A 17741-nucleotide genomic window follows, 5' to 3' on the forward strand; every position below is an offset into this window, starting at 1 on the left:
TCTCCTTTCCCCATCAGGGGCCTGTGCTTCATCCATATATCTGCTCCAACCCCCAAAACCACCACCACCACCACCACCTCCCCCCCAAAAAAAGGGTTAGGCAGCTCTCACACTCTGTGGTTTCCTTTTGTCCGTCTCTTTGCCCTTCACTTGACATACATAAATCAATCAGTCAGTCCAATTTCGTTCAGAGCAAAGCCTGCAGTATTTTCTTCTGAGCCATCATCCTGATAAAGTCACAGTGTAATTACCTCACAAATTAGTTGATGTGGTTATGACCGTGGATTTCATTTTGCTTCATTTACAGTCATCACACAGAAAAGCAATAGAAGAGCAAAAACAGAAAAATAAACAAATACAATCATACAGAGAAGCATTTCTTAGACTCATGCTGGAGCTGAGATGGAGAGGGGGGGTCCCTATAACATATATAGTTTCAAGTGGTAGAAATGTTTATTGAACTAAAGGAAACCACATTTCTACAGTAAATTTTATCTGATATATTTCTGCTCAGATAAATGCTGATACTTTGCACTCTGTCAAAGCTCTCTATTGAAACATGAATGAGTTTTTTTCTCTTGAATGCACTAAATTCATATCAAGTAAGTTAAATTTACAATGCATGAATTTCAATTTCATTAGAATCTGCAAAAAAGTGAAATATTTAAAATTGTTGTTGACATGCGTCATTTTTGGTATTTGCTCAGGTACAACAATTTTATTCTCAGTGAAAATGTTTTTTCATCAAAATCTTTTTAGAAGAAAAACACAACATATTTATTTCCTCAATCATCACTGGAAGATGCATCAACATTAAAAGCAAAATGTTTTACATGAAATTAAAAATGTGATGTAGACAGCAGCAATGAAAATATTGAGAAAAAGAAGTTGTTATAGTAAAACTGAATTTACATATCTTGTGCCACAGAGCTTTTAGATACTACGCAAAATTAAAAATGCAAGGATTTTAAGTAGTTTTAAATTTTTAAGACAGGCAAATCTGTTTTTTGTGAAGAGTAATATGTTTGGGTTGGCTGTATAGAAAAAATAGTATGATTTGTGTAAAAGACATAATCATGATGAGATTTATAAACACAATATTTTTTTTATATCAAACCAGTAATTCACTTTATACAATCTTTTTTCAGTTGAATCAATGCAATGTTAGCATTTTAAAATATCATAGCTGAAGTCAGCATTTTCCACCACAGATTTATGTGATTTTCTGCACACTTGATTTAGGGCTATTCTCCTTACTGTAACAACAGGGAAGCGATTCATTTAAAGTGACTGAATCTCAATGCTTTCTCTCACAGACAGAGCTGATAGCTGATCAATAGTTGCCAGACTCAAATCAATGCACCCCAACCCGCCAACCTTTTCTGGTCACTTCACACCCAGCTGCCTCAGCTTCAGGGCTGATTTGTCCTCCAGTGTCTTTGTCACTTGTCTTTGAATTCCATTTCCATCTGATAGCCCTGGTGCTGTTCAGACGCCCTTTCCATACGCCCTTACCCCTGTCAGTGATTTATAAGTGTCCCTGGTCATCACTGAGGACGCCACAAGTTAGGGCTAATTTGCAGTCATTTAGGGTCTAAATTTAACATATTAATCATCTTACTTCCAGTGAGGTGATGAACATGTGGCCAAAGTTTCAGTTTCAGTTTTGCTCCTTACACAAACAGTATTCTTAAGTGTTATATTTACCTTTGTTAAAAGAATTAAAGCATGAAATTACATTAGTTACATTAATTACATCCTGCCTCAAAGCGGTGATGTATTGTAATTTCCATGTCCGTGTGTTTGTCCGTCCGTCCGTTCGTTCGTTTGTTCGTTAGTCCACCAAATATCTTTGCAACAGTTGCAAATAGAAAGATGAAGCAAAAAACACATTACTCGGGCGGCAAAGGGGATGAAAATGAGATGATGACCTTCACCTTGAGAAAAGTAGGTCACGGTCAAATTTCAACTTTTGTACACTCAGGAAACGGATAGAATAGAAAGACGAGGGAGAAGGCCAGTGTGGCTAAGACCATAGATCAAAGCTAGTGCTAGATATATTGATGCACTAGCTTTGATCTATGGTCTTAGTCACACTGGCCTTCACCATATGCACTAGTCTATGCACTAGTAAGGTACTACTTTCAGGGTACCCTGACCTACCCTGAAAGTAGGTCAGGGTAAGTCACAGGATGTTGCAGTCTCTATCTGCCTTGGTTCTAGTTTTCAAATGTGGTTACTTTGACAGCCTTGAACATTTTACTTTGGCTTCACTCAGCATTTCAGTGCTATAGTCTGTAGAAAATTTCTCCTTTCCAAGCCTTTGACGGTGGATGCTTTTCTTTTTCTAGTTTGGCTTGACGCTTCCATCTATAGGCAATATTCATGTTCAGTGAACTGTAAAAGAGAAAAATGGTGCCCTCGTTCTCAGATCTATGCACGGCCATTTACACACGCAAGCATACATGCATACTGTAAAGACAAAAAGTTATTATTATGCATGAACAGGTTGCATCATGCTGATGCCAGTGTCATTACTATTCATTTATTTTTTGTCACGGCTGGATTGAGAGCTATCATTGCTGCACGTGCCAGCTGTTAAATCTTAACACTGCTCATATTTGCCAAGGATGACTAAGGATTTGCAACTATTTTTTGACATTTAGTGGCTCTTACCAGATCTTAGCATCTATTTATGTTTACAATTATGACATTATTCCAACATTCTCCACTAGAGTGTGGCAGAATATTGCTCATTAAGAAAGCCCCACCAAATTAAATGATGACACATATTTCCATGCAATCAAATCACTCAAGTGATGCAAGAGCAACAGTAGTCGTTCATAACATCTGTTCTCTAATTATATTATCGCAGCAATTCACAAACTTACTATCATAAACTTCTGCAATCACTTAATATTTTAAAGATCCGCACATATTTATAGAGGATCAATAATTTATGTCCTTGATAGCGTCGTTCATTATCTTTATCTACACAGATAAGTGCTATCTACAAGACAGTGCTAGCTGGTGGATAACTGAACCCAACTTATTTTCTGTTTTTAATTGCTGATACTTCATCATATATCAGTTTGCACACCATCTGCTGACTAAACAAACTAACTGCAATCTGACACTAACCTACCATGTATAATAAATATGCTAAACAAGGAGCCCTCTTTCCTGCTGCCCTGCATGGAAAAATGAGCCACATTAATAAATAACTGAAGCATGACCGTTTCATCACTTTGATGCCTGTCTCCTGTTTCTTCAGCGTTGTCACACTATTTAGGATTAATTATTGCACTTTTTTTTCGCAGTTAATTGTGTACCTGTTCAGTCATTCAAAACATACATATACAGTATTCTTTAAAAAGGTTCTTCTGATCTAAGTGTTTTGGTTCTATTTTTTTTATCAGTGGGTAAAAAAAAATAGAGGCAGTAAGGAAACTTGAAGTAAAGCACCTCTACATAAATTGCACACAAGAAAATGCAGGAATGTCCGATGCAAAAGATGTATGACAAACTCAGATTTATAGGTGGTAGTGTATTATGACAAAGGGTGGCAAAATTAGATTTTATTAAATGTAGTAAACATTTAATAAAATTCAAGAAAGGGTAAACACATAGTGTCAAAGAAATGTTCATTCACATTGAGGGTTAATCAGACAGTTTCACAGGCAGCTGTAAGTGTAAAATAGAGAGAAGCCTCCTTCCCTGTAGCTTGAGCTTTTTTACATGCTGATTTTTTATAAGGTTACTAGTGAAGAAGAAAACAAAATGGCGGTATTTAAGATGCTAAACACTCAGCTTCTTGTTTATTTCTGTATACAGCCGAATTGTGTACCATGGGTGACATTTTTTAGAGTGTTATTATATGTAATCAGTATACTCGTATGGGAATTACGTGATAGAAACTCATTTCAAAAAGGAACCTAAATGAACTTCCACTCCAGCACTGTAGGTGGCAGAATTCACAAATGGGATTCATCTAAAAACACACGAAGAAGACGCAGAACCGGAAGAGACGTGGCACACAGCGAGAGGAAGAAGCCGTCTAAGTAGCAATTTCTGACAGTTCGCGAAGCTACCTTCAGTGTGAATCTGACAGCAGAGGTTAAATGAATATCGTACAACGTAACCTGAAATCGACAGGGCTTGAGTAAAGTCCATGTGACAGGTAACTATATTATTTACAATTTACGGTAGAACTTCCAAACTCCAGCAGCTAGCTACATTGGCTAGCGAACGATAACTCACCTGATAACTTTATGCCAATGCAGCAGCTAATATTAGCTTACATACAAGTTAAGCTCATGTACGTGGTGTTTTGTTATGAAACACTTATTTTGTATGAAAAACTGACTTGAGACCTACCAAAATGGGTATATTAACTTTTCCGAACTTCCCGAACGCCAGAATCTAAAATATCTGTAGTTAATGTCTTAGCATCACGTCACGGATCAAATGAATAGCTTTTAGTACTGGGCGTCACTGAAAGCATGCTAGCAGACCTCATCTGTCAATCCAATAGAATGTATACTTCGATAATGTGATGATCCAAATTGTTGTTTATGGCATTCTGCTGGCGCCGTTAGACTAGTGACAAGACGACAGCTTAACATCAGTTAAATGGAGAAAAGCACGGTTTAAACATCCTTGTGTTGACATGTTAAGAAGAACAAAAGCGATAGAAAATGTCGCTTGAATGAAACGAGATAGTTTGGTAAGGAAAAGATGACAGGATGACTAACATCGCACATCACCGACAAGTGTTTTTCCTGATATGACCTATATTATCATACCATATTTACAAACTGATTGATATGTCATGAACCGGATTTTTATTTACTAATGGGCAATTTCCCTTCCCAGATGATGAATATTTATGATTGTCTTGAACATACCGTTGAAGTAAATTACAATGGTCTAATGTCCAAACTCATTGGCATTTGACACAATAATCAAAGTAAGTTTGGACTCTTGATTCATGAAAAGTCTTTACAAGCAAAATTATGCAAACATCCAGTAGAGTAAATGGAAAAATCTAAAGTCAGGCAAACATTCTACTGTTGTTCAAGTCTGTATTCAGGAGACAGCTAACCTTAAATGGTATCACTTCAAACAATTTTGTCACATGATTATGCTAGCAAACGCACCGCAGCTGGCGTTTGCTTTTGATTCAGAAGAGTACAGTTTCTCATTTACAAAATCCTTAATTTTTTTGTCAATATACCATAGGTTGCTATGGGTCTCTGCAAGTGTCCAAAGAGAAAGGTGACCAATCTATTCTGCTTTGAGCACCGAGTAAATGTGTGTGAGCATTGCCTTGTCTTGAACCACAACAAGGTCAGTAGGTGAACAAGTGTTACAACTTAGTGAAAAACTAGAAATGTCACATCAAAATTTGATGTTTTTTCCATTTGCTCCCCTTCAGTGTATAGTGCAGTCTTATTTGCAATGGCTTCAGGACAGCGATTACAACCCCAATTGCACTTTGTGTAATAACCCATTGACGGCTCAAGACACTGTCAGACTGGTCTGCTATGGTGAGATTATCCAGTTTATTTTTATCATCTTATTCTGCCCAATTGGATTACAAATTCTGCTCCCTGATGTTGATAAATAATTTAAAAAGCACAATTGTAATAATTATGGTATTTAAACTTTCTTTTTCCTTTTGCAGATGTGTTTCACTGGGCTTGTCTTAATGACTTGGCGTCTCGGCTGCCCCTTCATACGGCTCCAGCAGGATACCAGTGTCCTGTCTGTCAGGGTCCAGTGTTTCCACCTGCCAACTTGGCCAGCCCTATTGCAGATGTGCTGAAAGAACAGCTGGCCTCTGTTAACTGGGCTAGAGCTGGGTTGGGGCTTCCACTGGTGAGGGACACTTATTATAAAATCACATCTTTTATTTTGGTCTCAAAACCAGTAGTGTTCCTGCACATTCATTTAGAAGAAAATTCACATTCAAAACTTCTGGTGGTGTTTAAAAAGCTAAACATGCATACTTGAATAAAATTTAATCTTTGATTGCCAGATTGAGGAGCCAATGGCAGTCTTTGAGGAGACTTCAGTCGGTGATGTCACTGATTATACTGACTGGTCCACATTTGATGGTAAGCTTTAATGTTTACTTTTTTCACAAAATGTGATTACCTTTACGGACTTACTTGTTTCTTTTTAGATAGTATGATTTATTATGTTCAATATTTTTTTTGTTTGCCCTTAGCACAAGATAAAAACATTTACCACAGCCACTCACACAACACCACCCACGCCCCTCCAACACATTCAGTGTTACCTCCAGCACAGGAAGACACTGGAGGTCCTCATAAGAACGGGAACCATGAGCACTCCGTGGTGAACTTTGCTGCTGCCACTAGTGACACAATTACAATACACAAAGGTAAAGAGATTATACAGCCCTGTGTATGTACCGTAAAACATTCAAAACCGTTTTGTGCACATTCTACACATTTATCAGTCTGTATTTGTTTTTGTTTTTTTAGCATCATCGCCAAGAAAGATCTACGACACTCGGGATGTCGGCCACAGCTCTGTCACACAGATTGATTTTGACGATGACAAATACAGACGACGACCAGCGTTAAGTTGGTTTGCCCAAATTCTGAAGTTAGTAGCACTGTGTCTACTGTGAGACCAGATTACTCCTCTGTTGTTCCTGCACTATGAAGAAATCCCTGTTCATCATTATGATCTCTGATTTTTCTGTCTTAATTTCATAATTTCAGAAATCGTACTGGGGGAAAGCGAACGTCTTTCACTTTGAAACAACGGATCTTCATGCTTCTTCTGGTCGGTGTTCTGGGATTCTTTACACTGATAATTGTCATGGCGAAACTTGGACGTGCCTCTGCAGGATCAGATCCTAATTTAGATCCTCTTCTGAACCCCAACATCCGTGTTGGGAAAAACTGATTTACAAGCGTTGCTTCTGTTTTTTCCCTTGCCTCTGTTACACATTGTACAATAAGACTGTGTATGAAGTGGGACTGTCCTGTACATGGTTAGCCCAACAGAGGGAGCTGCTTGCCCAACTTGAATAGAGAAAGAGACGTTTCACCTTGTTCACATTCACATGTGGAAATGGAAGTGGAAATTGGGCCACATACTATAACAAATTCACAACACTCTGTTGTGATCCAAGGAAAACAACCCACGATAAGTTGCTCATTGAATGATGCAACAAAGACTCAATAATAAAAAGGAGTAGACTTTATATTTTCACTTACTGCTCACATATCAGTGATTTTTGTAAGATGACTTGTTCATGAGTATAGTCAAAACTAAATAAAACACTGTTGATGTTTAAAAAAAAATCTTTTGCTGGCAGAAAAGTTAGAACCTATATAAATCAGCAACGGACCCTTTTGTGACATCACAATGTTTTATAAATTGAATTCTCTTGCTGCTTTGAAATGGGTTGCCTTGGTTGTTTCTTCACTAGCGAATACATGGACCCTAATATATAATCCATGCATTAATGGAAAACTATTTATGGATCTCTGCTTTACATTTGAAATTGAGTGCATTGCTTTTAGATTTGCCGTACTGGGTGTACATTTTCCAGATGTTTCCGAAGTCTATTAAATGAGAATACTGTGGAATTTCAGTTGTAAAGTTCTTATTTATGTCTCAGAATTGTGACCATTGTTCACTGGATCAAAGAAGAACGGCACTTTGTTATGCTCTTAGAATTGGTGAATTACTAATAATAAATCAATGTCCTCATTGTTAGTTACAAAAAGCAGTGCTGATGGCAACCATTCATTTAGTTTCCAACTATGGTGAAAGAAAATATACACACATTAGTCTGTCACGTTGACTTACTTGACTCTCAAAGATGATTAAAGTTTTTATCTTATTTCAAGGTTTGACTCTTAAAGGTCATGGATGTACCGTATTATATGAATATGATAATACGGTTGTGGTTTTGTTGTAAATGAAATTTTGGATGTCAGATGCTCTATCCTGTACCTGAACATCCTGTACTTGTTCATGAGTGAGAGAGTCGGCTCAACGTCAGAGGTAACCCTGATGAATGGGCTCACTGTGGCACTCGGCTTCGTGATTACTATGAATACCAGTGAGCTCAGTGGTTTCATTGTCACTCTGAACCAGCTACACATCAGACCTTCTTAGTCAACACATTTGTTTTATAGGTTAGGTACTGAATGTAGTAAAATTAACCTACTTTTAATACATACTTAATTGAATATTTATGAAATGATTTTACATCAAATTGTGTTGCTTATTGCTCAACATCCTTCAGAAAAAACATCTTCCCTGTGAAAGATCCAGATTTTATTTGTCAATTATCATTTTAGACTAGTTCCTGGTGTTCATTCTTTTAAAGAGCACTATGCTGTATTGGGTCTATGATGACATGTTGTATGATAGAACTTCATTACATACTGCCCTTGGAATTCCTTGTACTTTCCCCCTTCGTCAGTAGATCTCCTGAATGAGAACAATGTTATAAATAGTGTCACCCACACGTCAGAAGCATACATGTGGTTTGCTGCCTCTTCTAACTTTCCATTGCCTTTTGTAAGCCGTCATGGCAAGAGTGGATTTTTCATTGATTGTCACTGGATCCGAACCATATAACCTTGATTTAGGGAAATCTGCTGGTGGCAATAATAATGTATGCTTCAATATCACAACAGGAATGACAGATCAGGGACTCAAATCACACCACAAAACTTGTTTGGATTGTTTCATGTAATTCTTGACGTATGAAAATAGATCAAGTCATGGGTGATTAAATATATCACGATGTAATGTGCAGTTGCTTTTGTTGCTCTATTGGAGTTCAATGTATTTCTCAGTAGTTGTGAGTTGTTCGATTAGCCATCACACTGACATAATGAGGATATTCTAATCAATAACACATTGTAATTAACGTGTATTGTAAGCAGCACAGTCACAATGTGCTTCTACTCCGCTCTTAGGTAGAAAATGACCTGTGTGATGAGCTGCAGACATCAGGGGTGATGTGGGCGTTTTACATTATGACTAGTCAGACACAGTATTATGTACTCATTCTAAAAGCTCAAATAACACAAGATGATAGTAGGTGTCATAAGCACAGATTGACTAATGAGTGCTGGAAGATAATGTGTTTTTGGCCAGTGCAGTGAATCACAGACATTATGACATTAATGCATCACTGTGTGCTCAGGGCACAGAAAAAGAATAATGTGTCCATAATGTGCTGAGAAGCAAGCAAAAACATGCAATTATGTTCATACTTGATGCGTTCAATGGCTTGTGAAAAAAATTTAGAATCTTCTTGGGTGGACTTGATGAAATATTTGGCATTCTTTATAATATTGATTAAAGTTTGCATTGTTTGTGCAAATAGACACTATGGATCCATAATATGTCTGCATGTACCGGTATGTACTGTATATTACTTTCAAATTTAAAGATGGCAATGGGTCTCCTGCACAGATGCTTCTTAGTGACTGAGCCATTCCAAATTGTGGTAATGGTTTGCTTGAACATTTTTTACAGCAAAATATGCTATATGGCATTGGGATACAGCGTCTTAACAAATTTTTCAAACCAAACATTTCTGTGGAATAACTTCATGGATAACTCCATCATTTTTCTACTTTAGCAGTGCTTATGCCTGCTTCCCTCCCCCAGCATACAGTAGAGTTTAATGCAGTTCAAGGGTAACTGTGTGCCACAACTGTCCCTGTCTGTCATTGGATGACACGGGAGTATATATTGATGCATGAGTCAGTTTCTCATGCTTTTAAGTTCATTTAGAGGTTTGCAACACAGAGAAAGGTTCGAGGAACTCCACTGACTGATATTCGTGTGGCTTCTATGGAGATGTAAGTACAGAAGTTCTCTGAATGAACCTGCAATGGCAACTGAGAATAACTTTCATAAGTGAATATTTGCACCATTGCTTGTACCTTTAAAATATGCATTTTCAAAAATAAATAATCTGCATGGAACAGTTTTTTGATGAGTCCTTTCCTGCATGTTGCACTGCATTTATGAAAAAGGTGGTATGTACAATTTTTTGATCCATTGGAATATTTCAGACATTTTGTGCACCACACTGATTTTTATTAACCTAGACTGGTTTACACTAACCAAGTAGGCTTTGATAAAACTATAGTCCTGTAGTTTTCCCCTAATTTAAAAAAAGTAGTAGTTAAAACTGTAAAGAATTTTTCTATTTATGTGGAAATTTTGTGAAGTTGTGAAAAAAATTATTGTACTGAATATTATACAAAATGGTTTTCATATGTTTAAAGAAGGAAAACATTTATCCAACAGAGGTCAATATCACCCCATTTCACGATGACTCACAGCAGCGGAACCATCCATCCGAACCAGTTGAAGATAAACTATTGAGTGTTCCCTGAGGCACAAGAGGTGTCAGAGGTCAAAGTCTGAAATGTGTGACAAAGAAAAAGACCACAAGAAAGGAAAAACTGCTGACTCAAAAATCCAACAAATAAAGCATTTTCAGACAAATCAATGCCATCATCATCACGAAAAGCAAAACTTCAATCAGGAGCAACTTAACAATGACACCGATGAGTAAGTATTTTTCTTTACCATTGAACTTTGAAAAAATCTGTGGTAAAAAAAAAAATAGAACAACCTGTTGGTTTTTAACACCCATGTTTGCTTCTTCTTAAATTAGCACCTGTTCAACAGCCGGTGACAGCATTGTCAGTGATCATCACTCCAACCATCGACATGACCATCATCACCACCATTACCATCACAAGCAAAACCATCGCCATGCTTCTCTTTCAGAAACCCCCTTGAGTTCCTCAGTGGTTTTGTCTGCGTCTTCTTCCTCCTCTTCATCAGCAACCTCGTCCTCTACTTCTTCCTCCTCCTCTTCTTTTTCTTCCTCCTCTTCTGTGTCTTCCTCCAGCCTGTCCTCTGAGACTACCAGTGAGTGTTCAGATAGATATCCTCTCAAGAAGCATCAGCATTCACAGTCCTGTAATGACATTTCCAGGAAACACAGATACTTTGAAGAAGGAGATGAAACCGCACCTTTGATAGATAAAAGCCGTTGCACAAAAAGGCTCACTGCCAAACAGCAATGCGGTAAAGGTACGACTGTTCTCAGTGGTATGACTCAGGGCACCCTAAAGAACACAAAGAGGGTGAGGAGAGGCTCAGTAAATGACGGAAGTGTCCGCAAAACCAAATCAATGGAAGCTCTCACTGGACCAAAAGAAAGAAAACTGCATGGAAATGAAGACAAGATAAAAAAGGGGGAAGCCATAAAGAATTTGATGAAGGAAAAAAAGAAGTTCTCCGCCTTCCTTAATGAGATAACTCGGCAGGTGCTCAGCCCAATGAGACTCACCACTCTTGGGGTTACTGACGCTCAAAGACCCTGCAGCCCAGGGCAGGCTTCTGTTAGATCCAGTAAGGAAAACAGCAGCACTGAGAAACTAAAGCAGCAGCCGAGATGTCCTGCAGGTGTAGACTCATCCAGCTCCAGCAAGTCTGTGCACCATCATCATGGTCACGGTTACCCAGACTCAACCCATCATACATGTCACAAATGTATGAACCACACTGATGGTAGTTGCTTGGAAAGATGTCACTCATGCTCACAAACTCCTCACCATGGCTCTCATTCACCTTCTCATAAGCACATGTACCACCATCAACAAGGAGAACAACACTCCTTTGGTCATCATCATCGTCATCATCACAAAACAAGTCATCACAGACAACACCACAGTCCTGTCTGTCATCATGGAGTCCACTACAGTGCAACTCATCATCATCACCATAAAGAAAGCCGCAGTCCAGGTCATGACCATCACCATGGAGATTACCACGCTTCAAGTCATCATCATGAACATGGAGACCACCACAGTCAAAACCATCATCATGGACAAGGAGACCACCACATTCCAGGACATCACCATCACCAAGGAGACCATAGTAATGCCGGCCATCATCATAACCATGGAGACCAGCAAAATCCAGGCCATCATCATCATCATTACCAGGGAGACCAACACAATCCAGAGCACCAACATCAGCATAGAGGCCACCACAATTCAAGCCATCGTAATCACCATGGCCATCGACATAAGTTAGGACATCACCACCATGAAGATCTTCACAGTGCAAGCCATCACCATCACCTTGAGGGCCACCATAAGCCACACAACATGAATTACCATGGAGATTACTGCAGTCCAGGCCATTATTGTCGCCCTGAAGACCACCATAGGTCAGCAGATCAACCTGGACATGGAGACCCCTGCAAACCATTGCATCATCACCATGAAGAGCACCACAGGAAAGGTCATTATCTTCACTGCAAGGACCATCAAAATATGGGCCACCATCATCAGCATGATGAACCCCATAGGCATGGACATCAGCATGAACATGGAGGCCACCACAGTGTGAGCTATCATCATCACCAAAAAGGTCATCACCATCAACATCACCATGATGACTGTCAAACACCATGCCATCATCATGAGCAAGAAGACCAACATCAGCATTACCATGAAGATCATCACCATCGACATCACCATGAAGACCACCAAAGTTCAGGTCATCAGCACCAAAAGGATCATTGTACTCCATGCCATAGTTATTACCACAGTTCAGGCCATCATCTCCATAAAGACCATCATAGTTCAGGGTATCTTCAAGAACAGGAAGACCACCATAGTCCAGGCCATCATCATCACCATGAAGATCGCCACAGTCCAAGTCATCATCAGGGACTTGAAGACCACCACAGTCCAAGCCAACATCTTGAACATGGAAACCCCCGCAGTCCAGGCTATTGTCATGGACATGAAGACCACCAAAGACCAGTTCACCATCATGGACATAAAGACCACCAAATTCCAGTCGACCATGGAGTTCACCATAATCCAATTCATCATCATTGTCATGAAGGTCCTCACAGTCCAAGTCACCATCTACCTTATGGAGACCAGCATAGTCCAGGCCATCATTATAAACATGAAGACAACCACAGTCCAGGCCACCATCATCAATATGATGACCACCACAGTCCAAGTCATCATCATGGACATGAAGGCCACCACAGTCAAGACCATCATCATGAACTTAGAGACCACCACAGTCCAGGCCACTTTCATCACTATGATGACCACCACAGTGTAAGTCTTCATCATGGACATAAAGACCACCACAGTACAGGTCATCCTTCTGACCTTGAAGACCACTACAATCCAGACAATCATCATGAACATGGAGACCACCACAGTCCAAGTCATCATTATGGTCATGAAGACCATTTCAGTCCAGGCCAGCATCATGACTTTGATAACCAGGGCAGTCATTTAACAGGACATTCCATTAGCAGCCAACCTTCACATGAGAAGCAGGAGTCCAACAAGCTGGATTCACTCATGAGGGTTATCAGCACCTCCTGTCGGGAAGAGGAGCATTCCAGCTTCACCGGTCCATCATTTTATAAAGTATGACGTCTCTCTTGGGGTTTAAATAATATTTAAAGATCAAGTCCCTTGTTACAATGTGCAGTCATTTTTAGAAAGTCAATAGATGACAACATCGTACATGCTGATTAGCAGATTATGCAATAATGTTCCACTCATTTTCTGTGTAATTGATTTTGGTCCCAGAGTGCATGTCGATATGTGAAATGCGCGAGACAGTTACAGAACAGTTGATAATTATCTAGCACAAAACTTTTTGACAGTCCCAAATCGATGTTCATTTGTTCTTGTTGTTGTTTTTAATGGTGCATCATTAATAATGTTTTGGATTCATTGGTCTACTGAAAATAATTTTGATTTCTTTAATACAGGAAGAGGCAAGTGAGCTGAGTAGAATCATGTAAGTGTTCCGTAATTATTCAGGGGTTTTAACTGGTGGAGGTCATAGTCTCTGTCATCATGACATTATAAATACTTTAATATGTTACACACTGAAATTATTTTGGATATAAATATGAAACGCTCACCTTTTTGGTTTTATTTAATGTCATGAAAAATGTCTTTGTTCTACTGAAGTGCCTATCCTGAGAGGCTGCAGCAGCAGAATGTAGGACTGCATCAGAATTTCCTGAAGTCAACAGTGAGGATGGAGTGTTTAGGGAAGGAACTTGTGACTAGTCAAAAATGTTTGGAGACAGAACTTAAGCAAACTCGTATGGAACCGAAAAACCTCACAGAGGGTTTTAAGAGGTGAGGAACACATCCAAAAAAAGAAATCAGAGCAAAACTAAGCAAAATCGTCTTGGTTATCAAAAACCAATTTGTTGTGATGTCATTCTAAATCACAAGCAGCAGCGGTTTCAGTAGTGTAGTGGTTATCACATTCGCCTAATACTCAAAAGGTCCCAACATCTAATTGTGAATTTCCCAGCTTGTAATCAATTAAGTACATCTATTTATCTATCTATCTATCTATCTATCTATCTATCTGTCTGTCTGTCTGTCTGTCTGTCTGTCTGTCTGTCTGTCTGTCTGTCTGTCTGTCTGTCTGTCTGTCTGTCTGTCTGTCTGTCTGTCTGTCTGTCTGTCTGTCTGTCTGTCTGTCTGTCTATCTATCAAGTATTTACTATAAATGTACAGTGAAAACGTCTCTTTCTCTTTCTCTGCATTGTTTTAGACCTCAAGACAACTGCTCCCCGACTCCACAGACTAATCTACTTGAGCCAAATAGCTTGGTGGTGAGATCAGAGCCATTTCTGTATTTCTTGTGTTTGACACTGAATGATTAGAAACACAAAAACAAGTAGGAATGTTTTCTATTAAGGACGACTGACTACTATCCCACTATGATAACCTCCACCTGTTTTTCTGCATCAGGCTCAGAGAAAGGAAGGAGAGCCTGAACCCTTAAACCAGAGCATTTCGGCGTTAAGGGGGGAGCTTGCTGATGCAAAGTTTGACAACATTGTGGAAACAATGAATGTAAGATGTTTACCTTCCTCTTCAATGGCAGTTGTAGAGAGATGCATCTAAAACAGGGTTAAGGGAACGACAACTGGAAAAAGGTCATAGATATTGTGATAGTTGTTTCTGTTAGCCTTTCTGTTCGTCACTATTGTAACAATATTCAATATTAATGATTTTTATTCACACAAAGCATTTCCTTCATTTCATCAATAACCCAATCTATTGTTACCTATGCTTACTGTAGGTATCTCCACTACTGCACACAATTGATCTCCATTTTCAGTCAGATGATGGCAATAACCAGGTGGTTTTCCCCATCAATCCCCCTCCCATTCAGTTCATGGACAGCAATAATTATGGAATAGCCAAAGTCGGTGGGCAGGAGCAGTCCCTGGGTTCAGTCCCAGAGGAGGAGGAATCGGACTGGTCCGAGATGGGAGATGAGATCCCTCGCTTTATACTGACAGGAGCAGGCAGAGGTCAGACAAGGAGACACCAGGACAGCGAGTCAGGTTGTGAGGAAGTTATCAGACCTCACTCTCCATGCCCACTGCCTATATCTCATCTCCAGCTCAGTGTCCACAACGAGAATCTGTGTGATAGCATGACAGCAGTGGGTGCTTACAGGATCACCTCCAGTCCAACTCCTGGCTCTGCTATCCTGATGCGGTCGGCTAGCCTGGAAGAAATCCCTCTGTCGCGCCATCACACACAGAAAGAACTAAGAGACACAGAAGCCATGATGGACCTCCACCATCAAGGGTTCAATGCCATTGAGAATTTAGACAATGAGGTCATTCATCACTGGAGAGGGAGCAATGACAGAGATACAGCTATTGGGCGCGTGATGGATAGCAGAACGTCTGAGGCAGAGAGCAGTATGGTCAGCCTGCAGTCAGCTGAGCGGATGCTCAATCACTTCATATGTGAACCGCAGCCCGATGGAGCAAAAGATCAGGGGAGGACGGAGGTACTCGGCTGGGTGGGAGGGATTCCTGATGAGGTGTTGAAAGGGGAGCGAACAAAGCTGTGACAAAGACACAGGGGCTCTGTTCAGAAGTCTGAAATCATGTTTTATTCTAATTTCAGAGTTCACTATACCAGCCCTCCATTTAATTTTTTTTATTTCTGGAAGCATACAAGAGCTTTCATTCGTCTCTCTTAATATTTACAATAAATATAATGAATAAAGAATTGGATCATGTCACCAGTCAACACAAATTCACAGTTCTAACCAGACCTTACGATGGATCAAAAAGAAACAGAAACAGAATTTATTAAATATCTATGTAAACATAAGCCCTGTTAGATTTAACTATATACTGATTGTGTTTAAACATAAACTATATTTCCTGTACCTTCCTCTACTGATTAGATTTGGTGATATAAGTTATGTTTTCTTGTGTAAATGCATATTAAGGATTTCATTTCCTTTTTGTTTTTTTCAATTTGCCTCATTGCATAGAACAATATACACTATATGAAATAAAAGGTGTATTTCTTGTGTCAGAATTGTAAAACCTTTCGTGTTCAGCATGATCTATTATTGGTGTTAAGTACTGTTAGCAGGCATGTATTAAGTAAAGTGTATTAAATGTAAAATTTACACATGCATTCATGAACTACCTTTAAATACCTTTAAATTGTCTTTGTGTCAAACATGTATTTCCTCTGGTTTAAACAACTATCTGTATAAATACTTGTAATTGAACACATGATTGATCAGGAGTAAATGTAAACCATGTAACTATATTCATGTGTTATCCAATAAACTACATTAAGACATAATTTCATCTATGAAAGAGTTGTGTTCAGTAGATCTGGGGAAGAGTTGATTCTGTTGTAGTTTTGTGAGAGAAGCATATTATAACATTTATGCATGCAACACCTCATTCGGTAATCATTATTCCGCTAATCAGGATGATTTTTTCACAATATTAGCACTGTAGCTGTAGAGATGGATACTGTATCTACTCACACTACTGTACATTAGTCAGAGATCAAATCCAAAATTTCATGATTTGTTTTCAGAAAAATATCTCTTCATTTCTCCCAATTCCATTGCAATCCATCAAGTTGTTTATTCATAACTGACAAAAGGGACTGAAAAGCTCTACCTTGTAAGTCTCAACAAAGGGAGCAAAAAAATTCTGTATCTACTCATATATCTGGATGTTCTGCAAACTTTAATGGTCTTTCCCTTTCAAACTGTCCTACAAAGTTTCATGAAAATATGTCCAAGGGGTTGTGTGTAATCCTGGTCACGGAATAATACAGACAAATCAAAAATATTTACATTCATGGCGGAGGCAATAACTTGTTGATGATCCCGTAACTCCTGATTCAGAACCATCATAAGGTCAGATATTCATTTTGTTGTTTTAAGCCATTTGCATAAAGAAATGACATTCCCATCAACCAGAATGCCTACATCTCAGTTTTGTATGTTGACATATGAAACTGAGATGTAGGCATTACTATGATGATGAAGTGAGCATATGCTTAAGTCTATGAGCACATCTTCAGGTTCATGTCATGTTTATGCAGGTCTATTACATACTGTATTATTGGCTGCAAGTTTTATTCTATCCACAAAACAAGTAGACTGTGAATGGTAGCTGCTCTGACCTGAAGGTTTTGGTTTTCTTACTCTGAATTCCAGGGTATAGCACCTACATCAGAGTGGGGTAAGGAGCATCTCCCTGCTGTCCTGATGACACCTCAACAAAATCATACTGTTCTGAAGATTAACCAACCAATCTGAGGTCTTTAATCGTAAGAATGGAGCGTTTC

General features: G+C 39.0%; 2 protein-coding genes across 4 annotated transcripts; both read left to right on the forward strand.

The window, feature by feature from the left end:
* Window positions 1-4032: 4032 nt before the first annotated feature.
* On the forward strand, window positions 4033-7781 carry zfpl1 (zinc finger protein-like 1). The gene is made up of 8 exons (XM_068332026.1): window positions 4033-4180; window positions 5242-5349; window positions 5438-5549; window positions 5687-5880; window positions 6041-6119; window positions 6233-6409; window positions 6513-6636; window positions 6756-7781. The coding sequence occupies exons 2-8, from the start codon at window positions 5248-5250 to the stop codon at window positions 6940-6942; spliced, it is 975 nt and encodes a 324-aa protein (XP_068188127.1). The 5' UTR covers window positions 4033-4180; window positions 5242-5247; the 3' UTR covers window positions 6943-7781.
* A 1552-nt stretch (window positions 7782-9333) lies between these two features.
* si:dkey-273o13.3 (hornerin) lies at window positions 9334-16708 on the forward strand. Of its 3 annotated transcripts, none has more exons than XM_068332027.1 (8): window positions 9334-9872; window positions 10327-10593; window positions 10700-13502; window positions 13853-13881; window positions 14058-14231; window positions 14659-14719; window positions 14859-14963; window positions 15193-16708. In XM_068332027.1, the coding sequence occupies exons 2-8, from the start codon at window positions 10448-10450 to the stop codon at window positions 15979-15981; spliced, it is 4107 nt and encodes a 1368-aa protein (XP_068188128.1). In that variant the 5' UTR covers window positions 9334-9872; window positions 10327-10447; the 3' UTR covers window positions 15982-16708. The 3 variants fall into 3 exon arrangements, with proteins under 3 accessions (XP_068188128.1, XP_068188129.1, XP_068188130.1); XM_068332028.1 differs by having other exon boundaries at window positions 15286-16708; XM_068332029.1 differs by lacking the exon at window positions 14058-14231.
* Window positions 16709-17741: the final 1033 nt, after the last annotated feature.

This window comes from Antennarius striatus, chromosome 13 (genome assembly GCF_040054535.1).
Source record: "Antennarius striatus isolate MH-2024 chromosome 13, ASM4005453v1, whole genome shotgun sequence".
Lineage (NCBI taxonomy): Eukaryota > Metazoa > Chordata > Actinopteri > Lophiiformes > Antennariidae > Antennarius > Antennarius striatus.